The 9842-nt window shown below is 39.7% G+C and overlaps 1 protein-coding gene across 1 annotated transcript in view; it reads right to left on the bottom strand.

The window, feature by feature from the left end:
- Nucleotides 1-454: 454 nt before the first annotated feature.
- LOC126260162 (DDB1- and CUL4-associated factor 5) overlaps nt 455-9842 on the bottom strand; it is a 138361-nt gene continuing 128973 nt past the window's right edge. The window contains exon 9 of the mRNA XM_049957426.1: nt 455-2854. Within this exon, the coding sequence (XP_049813383.1) occupies nt 1335-2854 (1520 nt within the window). The 3' untranslated portion in view covers nt 455-1334. The remainder of the gene's footprint in view (nt 2855-9842) is intronic.

Below are 9842 nucleotides of genomic sequence, written 5' to 3'. Positions count from 1 at the left end.
CTTCTTCCTAACAAATTACTATTACTGAAAAGATAACTGATCACTCTTCTTTCCTACCCATGCACTAGACTAATACATAAACTAGAACAAAGATGTATTTTCAGTTGTCATCCAACAATGCCAGATTGAAGGTGTGGTATACACTTGTGATTTCAAGTTTCAGAAATTTGATTCTTACTTAAAGTTGCTCTGCCCACACACCATAAGGCATATGTAGATACACAATTATGAGGCACTATCTCTCTTCAAATTTGTGTTTTCTTTCTAATATACCAGCTGCAATTGAAATAATTATTTCCTTCTGTCTTCAGAGACCACATAAATTTTTTATTAATCACTCATGAAGTGGTTTACTACACTTGAATATTCATTTGAAGGAACACTTATCTAAAGCAAATCATCGGAACTACCAAATGGCAAAATAAGGTTTATTACAAAATACATAAAAATGAAATCAGCATAAAATATGGTATGTAATTGTCTCTATCATATTTTGTGTGGATACAACTTACAAGCTGACACTTAACATTATGTATCAGTAAAATTTAATTACAGAAAACTTTGCAAAGTTTACAGAAAAAGAAGAAGCTTCATATTTTTATGGAAGTATAAGTTTCAACATATATCTCTTTACAATATATGATCAGTCCTTCACCATACTGACTAGATTTACATTTAATGCTACCCACAAAAAGTGACATTGTTTGAACATCTGAAAGAACATGGACTTTACAGACAACTTATGTAATTATAAAATACTTCAGTAACTTTATGTCACTAACAGACTCTCAAAAATGAAAAATAACACACAATAAATCATAAATTAGAGAATGTTAAATAAAATGTACTCAGAATTTTAGTATTTTATCTTTCAATTACAGGAGGAAGATCAATTTGCTCTAATATGCTAAACTGCAATAATAATCCAACACTAAAAAATGTACTAAAACAAAACAAAAGAACAATGGAATTAGTTCATATGATCAAAATGTTGTAACACATGCTAGACTACTTAACACTGGTTATAAAACCATTTGTGAGGTATTCCTGAAATTACATCACTCAAGCCACTCAATATGGAATAATATTTCAATGGTTTATGAAGACTTTTCTACAACAGTAATTCTCACATCGTTTCACCAATAAATGTAATCAATCAAAATATTTTAGGCACCAGTGGCTGACTATCAACTCCAAACTGAGGGTGGCAGCAAAATTTGACATCTGATACAGCACAAAAATTGTTGAGTACTTTCTTGTGTAATGCTGGCAGCCCTCTTAATAGCCTACACAAAAAATAATGTAAATTATGATGATATGAGCTCACAGATCCCTTAAGGAGACTCAGAATCATCATGACGACTTCTGAAATTTCTTCTAATTCTATCTCTGTTCTTTATTCTAAACTTCTTAAAAACTGTCCAATCTGCACCCCTGCTCCCAGTGCTACGAGAAGCTTCTTGCACATGGACACTATCTCTACTGCTACAGCTAGGTTGACAAACTGTATCTTGAACAGATGTTGCACTTCCAGTACTTGTACATTCTTTCACAATTATTCCACTATCTGGTGTTTCATATTCTTCCATGGATTGATTATTTTGCTTTCCATTTGGTGTTGAATAAACTGATGCATTTTCTGATTCAAGGTGACTCACTACAGAACTTTCAGGACAATTTTTGTTCAAATGTACATTGGAAACATCTGATTTTGAGCAGTTAACATCAGAAGCTTCAAAACATCTACCATATGGAACTGACACTGAGATTAAGGCCCCATTGTTTTTTGAAATAGGAACTTTCTGCTTTGCAATCAAACCAGACTCTGAAACACAAGAGACAGAATTCTCTTTTTGTTCATCTTCAAAGTTTGAGTCAAATGTACTGTCCTTGCTGCGATTAGTGAGATCCCCAGTACTTTCTTGTTCCAACCCTTCTTCATTCTTTGAACATTCTGACTTACATTCACAACTCCTCATTACTGGATCAAAATTATTTGCCTCTGCATCACCACTAGAACTAGTTTCCAAAATATCAAAATTTATTTTTCTTCTCTTCTCACCATGCAATTTTCTCCTTTTCCTATAGAATTTTCTAATACGGTTACTGCTAATGTCTGAAAATTGTACATTGCTAGTGCTAGCTTCAGTAGGTACCACAGTGACTGTTTTCTTTGAGGTAGAATCACAATTCTGATTTTCCAAAGCAGAAGACTTTTTGGTACGCTTTACAGTTTTTGTCCACACTTTGCGTCTTGTTTCATATGGCTGCCATGTTTCCTCATACTCATCATCATCACCATCATCATTATCGTTATCATTATTATTTTCACATTTATCATCGTCATCATCATCGTCATCATCGTCATCATCATTATTATTGTTGTTACTGTTGTTGTTGTTATCATCTGAAGAGTCACTATATGCTATCATATACTTTAACCTATGTTTCCTAATATCACAGTTATTTTTCAGTTCTCTTTTACTCTTAGCTTTAGAAACAGATATTTTGCACTTTGTATTATGAAACAAACTACCATTTTTTCTTGAGTCAATGCCTTTTGAGTATTTTTTTCTGTATTTTTCATCATTTTCTGTTGTACGCAGCCGTTTGGTTGCAACACTTGCCTCACTGTCACTAGTATCACTGACAAAACCACCTGGCGGCTTATGAAAAGTGTTCATGAACCGTCCATGATGTCTGCCATTTTTCTTCAGCCTTAAAGTTTCTTCTGAATTCTGAGATTTTGCATGTCGCATCAACTGAGATCGTTTCCTGGCTATCAGCTGTGATATCCTGTTTTGGGCTTCCTGTGGTTCACTTTCATTGTGTTCCATATTATTGACTGGTGATACTGAAAAATAAAAAATAAAAAATTAACAAACTGTAGTATGAAATACGACAATATGGCTGTGAACAATGTTGAATTATCAAACATAATCAAGCACTGACACCACAAAAACAGACAGATGTTTTTAAGTACTATTACCACATTCTTTAGGACTAGTAAAAAGAGAAAGCTAAAAGATTTTATGATCTGTTACTCACTAGTCAAAAATCATGGTCGGTTTTCAAGGTAACCTGCATAAAAACAATACTTACGGTGTAGCAAATCTGATATAACTGGCATTACAATAATCCACCATCAATATTGCTTCAAAATTCCAAATTAACATTCAAGTATTTTTATGTGGTAATAATGAACATTGGTGGCCTCTGTCTTACAGAAAAATTTACAATACATTAAATCTTCGTGTTCACAACTTCAGAAGTATATATTTACTACATACATAGTGTGGAACACATCATTACCATCTTTACTGTGATGTAGCTTGATAACAACCTACAAGGTGAAACCAGTTAACTGCTAAATAAAGAAAGAAAGTGTTTGTTACATAATAAAAGAACAGCCTACACAGGAAAATAAATTCTTTCCAGTAAAAAGAGGGGCATTATTCAAATTGCTCTCTCTTCCTTCACAACTCTGAAAGGGAAAATGGAAGTTATGTTCAACATCCTGTTAATATCATTAGAGAGAATATAACCTTGGACTGGACGAGCAAACTGACTGGATGTTATGTACATATGTATGCCACAGCACAATGAACTTCTGTTTGTAATTTAAGGGCAGCTCCCTAGCCTTGACAAGACGGAGTATGAGTGTCACTCTGAAGGTAACTTTTGGCTACATGCCATAAGGGTTCGCTAGTGATCGCTAGCTCCAACATTAAGCACATTACACTTTAGGAAGATAGTGTTCAGGGCTGGAAAGAAAGCTGGTGTGAACACAGTATGTCTGCTGGGGGACCTTATCTGAGATGTGGAGGAAACTTTGCCTGTGTCTATCAAGCATGTAGGGTGAAGTCATCTGCAAGTAGTGGGTCACACTGGTGCCAACAATTCCTGTTGCACTGGTTCTAAGGCTGTCCACAGTTCATACAAGTGACTGGCGGATGTAGTGAAGATTGCTGGCCTCGCACACAGGGTGCAAGCAGAGCTTGTAATTTGCAGCATTGTTCCCAGAGTTGTCTGGGGTAGTATGGTTTGAAGACAAGTGGAGGGTTCAACGAAAGGCTTTATTGACTCTGAGCAGTCCTGGCTATGGATTTCTAAACTTGCATTATTGAGTGCAGGAGTGTTGGGGTCCCGTAGACAGGTCAGTGGTACACTACACAAAGGGAGCAGCTACATGGGTAGCAGAGTACTTGTGGAATGCACATGAGTTTTATTTTTAGTCCAGGAAGTAGTTTGAGGTACTCTGGTGAACAGTCGCCAGTCATTATGCAGAAAGGGAAGTCAGACAGTGTTCAGAGTGAAGACACTTTGACTATCAAAATTTTATCAGTAAATTGTTGAAGTATTCGTGCTGAAGTTCTCCAAATTCACTGTCCTCCATGAAAGTTGTAAAGCTTGAATTATTCTTGGGACTGTGAACAGGCTGAGATACTGAAATTTCTAAGATATTTAGCGAGTTATGGAACATACGTTGGAAATATAGATTAAAATGCCATATGAGGGGAGGTCCATTGCAGTTGACAAAAATATTTTGTCTATTGAGGTCAAAGTTGATGGTGACAATGAAGTTATCTGGTCGCATATAACAAATCTGCTTAAAATTATGTTAACTGCTGGATGTTCTTACTGGCCACCAGATTCTGCTGTGACAACTCGAAGAGTCATTCAAAGAAAGTTTATAGTCAACAGTGTGTATATACACAAATTATGCAACAATAGTTGGAGGTGACTTTACCTATCAAGTATGGCTGCAACATCTAGGACATCTATGGATTCCCTGCAGAGGCAGAGAGGGGGAGGGGAGGAGGGGGTGTGTGTGTTACAGACAGCAGACAGTCTTGCAAAGTACTTTTAAACACATTTTCTGAAAACTGTCTAGAGAAACTAGTTTAACAGTCCACACACAATAGAAATCTTTTAGACCTTGTAGCTACAAACAGGCCAGGCCTTATCGACAGCATCAGTATGGAGACGGGGATTAGTGATCACAATGTCATTATAGCAACTACAGTTATGAAAGAGAATAAACCAGTCAAGAAGGTTAGGAGTGTGTTTCTGCTAGAAAGAGCAAACGAACAGTTGTTAGCATCTAAGTTAGGTGTTGAACTGGCATCACTTAATTCTGGTGAGACAGGCATGTATGGTATAATGTTGACCTTTTACATCAACCCCTGAAGCAAGCCTTAAAAAGTCAATTGCTGCTTTGTGTATGAACACACTAAATCACAAGGTATTAGCAAAACACGATACATGCATTCTTACAGTTACAGCAAAAGTCGACAAATGCAGATGGCTTGGCTCTCTCTCCACAGCAAGCAGTTAGCAACAATGGAATATACTGGTTGCTTTATGCGATGTTACTCATTACTGTAACAATATTTACTGGCAGGAATAGTGTTGCAACAAGCCTTCATTGTCGTCAGAACACCTGCAAATTACTTTCAGACAAGTATTTGCTCAATGCTCCCATGTTCATCTACAAAGAATTATTGCAAGCAGAAGCAGAATGGATGATGATACTTATGATTCTGAGAACAGCATACAGGTCGAAGTACGTTTTGATGGGGGGAAAATCCAAATTCAAGAACAGCTTACATCGACCTTCTTACTGGCCAGCTTACCGGTTTCAGGCTCTGTCTCAGGCCGATACTGATCTTCGGCCTGACATGGCTGCTTGTCCTGTTCCAGAGGTTGCCCCTCAATCTGCAAGATCCAGGCGGTCGCAGAGGGTGGGCTTACTGGTAGTTGGGAGCTCCAACGTCAGGCGCGTAATGGGGACCCTTAGGGAAATGGCAGCAAGAGAGGGGAAGAAAACGAATGTGCACTCCATGTGCATACCGGGGGGAGTCATTCCAGATGTGGAAAGGGTCCTTCCGGATGCCATGAAGGGTACAGGGTGCACCCATCTGCAGGTGGTCGCTCATGTCGGCACCAATGATGTGTGTCACTATGGATCGGAGGAAATCCTCTCTGGCTTCCGGCGGCTATCTGATTTGGTGAAGGCTGCCAGTCTCGCTAGCGGGATGAAAGCAGAGCTCACCATCTGCAGCATCATCGACAGGACTGACTGTGGACCTTTGGTACAGAGCCAAGTGGAGGGTCTGAATCAGAGGCTGAGACGGTTCTGCGACCATGTGGGCTGCAGATTCCTCGACTTGCGCCATAGGGTGGTGGGGTTTCGGGTTCCGCTGGATAGCTCAGGAGTCCACTACACGCAACAAGCGGCTACACGGGTAGCAGGGGTTGTGTGGCGTGGGCTGGGTGGGTTTTTTAGGTTAGATGGCCTTGGGCAAGTACAGAAAGGGCAACAGCCTCAACGGGTGCGGGGCAAAGTCAGGACATGCGGGGACCAAGCATCAATCGGTACTGTAATTGTCAACTGTCGAAGCTGCGTTGGTAAAGTACCGGAACTTCAAGCGCTGACAGAAAGCACCAAAGCTGAAATCATTATAGGTACAGAAAGCTGGCTGAAGCCAGAGATAATTTCTGCCGAAATTTTTACAAAGGTACAGACGGTGTTTAGAAAGGATAGATTGCATGCAACCGGTGGTGGAGTGTTCGTCACTGTTAGTAGTAGTTTATCCTGTAGTGAAGTAGAAGTGGATAGTTCCTGTGAATTATTATGGGTGGAGGTTACACTCAACAACCGAGCTAGGTTAATAATTGGCTCCTTTTACCAACCTCCCGACTCAATAGCATTAGTGGCAGAACAACTGAGAGAAAATTTGGAATACATTTCACATAAATTTTCTCAGCATGTTATAGTCTTAGGTGGAGATTTCAATTTACCTGATATAGACTGGGAAACTCAGATGTTTAGGACGGGTGGTAGGGACAGAGCATCGAGTGACATTATACTGAGTGCACTATCCGAAAATTACCTCGAGCAATTAAACAGAGAACCGACTCGTGGATATAACATCTTGGACCTACTGATAACAAACAGACCCGAACTTTTCAACTCGGTATGTGCAGAACAGGGAATCAGTGATCATAAGGCCGTTGCAGCATCCCTGAATATGGAAGTTAATAGGAATATAAAAAAAGGGAGGAAGGTTTATCTGTTTAGCAAGAGTAATAGAAGGCAGATTTCAGACTACCTAACAGATCAAAACGAAAATTTCTGTCCTGACACTGACAATGTTGAGTGTTTATGGAAAAAGTTCAAGGCAATCGTAAAATGCATTTTAGACAGGTACGTGCCGAGTAAAACTGTGAGGGACGGGAAAAACCCACCGTGGTTCAGCAACAAAGTTAGGAAACTACTGCAAAAGCAAAGAGAGCTTCACTCCAAGTTTAAACGCAGCCAAATCCTCTGAGACAAACAGAAGCTAAACGATGTCAAAGTTAGTGTAAGGAGGGCTGTGCGTGAAGCGTTCAGTGAATTCTAAAGTAAAATTCTATGTACCGACTTGACAGATAATCCTAGGAAGTTCTGGTCTTACATTAAATCAGTAAGTGGCTCGAAACAGCATATCCATACACTCCGGGATGATGATGGCATTGAAACAGAGGATGACACGCGTAAAGCTGAAATACTAAACACCTTTTTCCAAAGCTGTTTCACAGAGGAAGACCGCACTGCAGTTCCTTCTCTAAATCCTCGCACAAACGAAAAAATGGCTGACATCGAAATGAGTGTCCAAGGAATAGAAAAGCAACTGGAATCACTCAACAGAGGAAAGTCCACTGGACCTTACAGGATACCAATTCGATTCTACACAGAGTACACGAAAGAACTTGCCCTCCTAACAGCCGCGTGCCGCAAGTCTCTAGAGGAACAGAAGGTTCCAAATGATTGGAAAAGAGCACAGGTAGTCCCAGTCTTCAAGAAGGGTCGTCCAGCAGATGCGCAAAACTATAGACCTATATCTCTGATGTCGATCTGTTGTAGAATTTTAGAACATGTTTTTTGGTCGAGTATCATGTCGTTTTTGGAAACCCAGAATCTACTATGTAGGAATCAACATGGATTCCGGAAACAGCAATCGTGTGAGACCCAACTCGCTTTATTTGTTCATGAAACCCAGAAAATATTAGATACAGGCTCCCAGGTAGATGCAATTTTTCTTGACTTCCGGAAGGCGTTCGATACAGTTCCGCACTGTCGCCTGATAAACAAAGTAAGAGCCTACAGAATATCAGACCAGCTGTGTGGCTGGATTGACGAGTTTTTAGCAAACAGAACACAGCATGTTGTTATCAATGGAGAGACGTCTACAGACGTTAAAGTAACCTCTGGCATGCCACAGGGGAGTGTTATGGGACCATTGCTTTTCACAATATATATAAATGACCTAGTAGATAGTGTCGGAAGTTCCATGCGGCTTTTCGCGGATGATGCTGTAGTATACAGAGAAGTTGCAGCATTAGAAAATTGTAGCAAAATGCAGGAAGATCTGCAGCGGATAGGCACTTGGTGCAGGGAGTGGCAACTGTCCCTTAACATAGACAAATGTAATGTATTGCGAATACATAGAAAATAGGATTCTTTACTGTATGATTATATGATAGCGGAACAAACACTGGTAGCAGTTACTTCTGTAAAATATCTGGGAGTATGCGTGCGGAATGATTTGAAGTGGAATGATCATATAAAATTAATTGTTGGTAAGGCGGGTACCAGGTTGAGATTCATTGGGAGAGTGCTTAGAAAATGTAGTGCATCAACAAAGGAGGTGGCTTACAAAACACTCGTTCGACCTACACTTGAGTATTGCTCATCAGTGTGAGATCTGTACCAGATCGGGTTGACGGAGGAGATAGAGAAGATCAAAAGAAGAGCGGCACGTTTCGTCACAGGGTTATTTGGTAACCGTGATAGCATTACGGAGATGTTTAATAAACTCAAGTGGCAGACTCTGCAAGAGAGGCGCTCTGCATCGCGGTGTAGCTTGCTCGCCAGGTTTCGAGAGGGTGCGTTTCTGGATGAGGTATCGAATATATTGCTTCCCCCTACTTATACCTCCCGAGGAGATCACGAATGTAAAATTAGAGAGATTAGAGCGCGCACGGAGGCTTTCAGACAGTCGTTCTTCCCGCGAACCATACGCGACTGGAACAGGAAAGGGAGGTAATGACAGTGGCACATAAAGTGCCCACCGTCACACACCGTTGGGTGGCTTGCGGAGTATAAATGTAGATGTAGATGTAGATGTAGACCTGAAATGCAAAGCAAAAAGTATAAAAAGGAACCTATGATTAAATTCAATCATGGACTTGAGGTTTTGCCTTCAAAAGCTAAAGGAATGAAAGAATGCAAATTTGCTGAGCTCTACTATGAAGATATTTCCTACTATGAAGACATACTTCCATCATTGCGTAATATCATTAAATAAAATGGATCCAGATAAGTTTTCGTTAAAATTTCTTAATATTTCTTCACCTCAGTGCAGAGTGGTGGACACCGTGAATGCAAACAGGAAGAAAACAGTGATAATGAAGAATATCATTAGAACGGTGAAGTGGTGCCTGTTTGTGCTGCCACTTTCCAAGGAGTATCTGGCATGTCAACGGACATGTTATCTTACCTAGCACACAGGTTCAATAAAGAAGGGATGCTACTAAAAGAGAGGAAAGGAGAGGAGGTGACACAACACGAAAGGATCATAAGGAGGTAACTACTGCCATTTGGTAAGATATATAAATGCAGAGAGAGCCACCATGAAAGGACAAAGTCTACAAGAGGTTATTTGCCTTCACATAACACAGTCAATAAAATGCTCAAGAGATTCTGTGAAAAAGGAAAAAAATAGGACTGAAACAATGGCACTTATCAAAATGCAAGCATATATTTTACAAACATTTAAATTTATCATTCAGGACTC

The sequence above is a fragment of the Schistocerca nitens genome, chromosome 5 (genome assembly GCF_023898315.1).
Source record: "Schistocerca nitens isolate TAMUIC-IGC-003100 chromosome 5, iqSchNite1.1, whole genome shotgun sequence".
Classification (NCBI taxonomy): domain Eukaryota; kingdom Metazoa; phylum Arthropoda; class Insecta; order Orthoptera; family Acrididae; genus Schistocerca; species Schistocerca nitens.
Note: the sequence above shows the minus strand (reverse complement) of the source record. Positions and strands in the feature narration are given on the sequence as shown.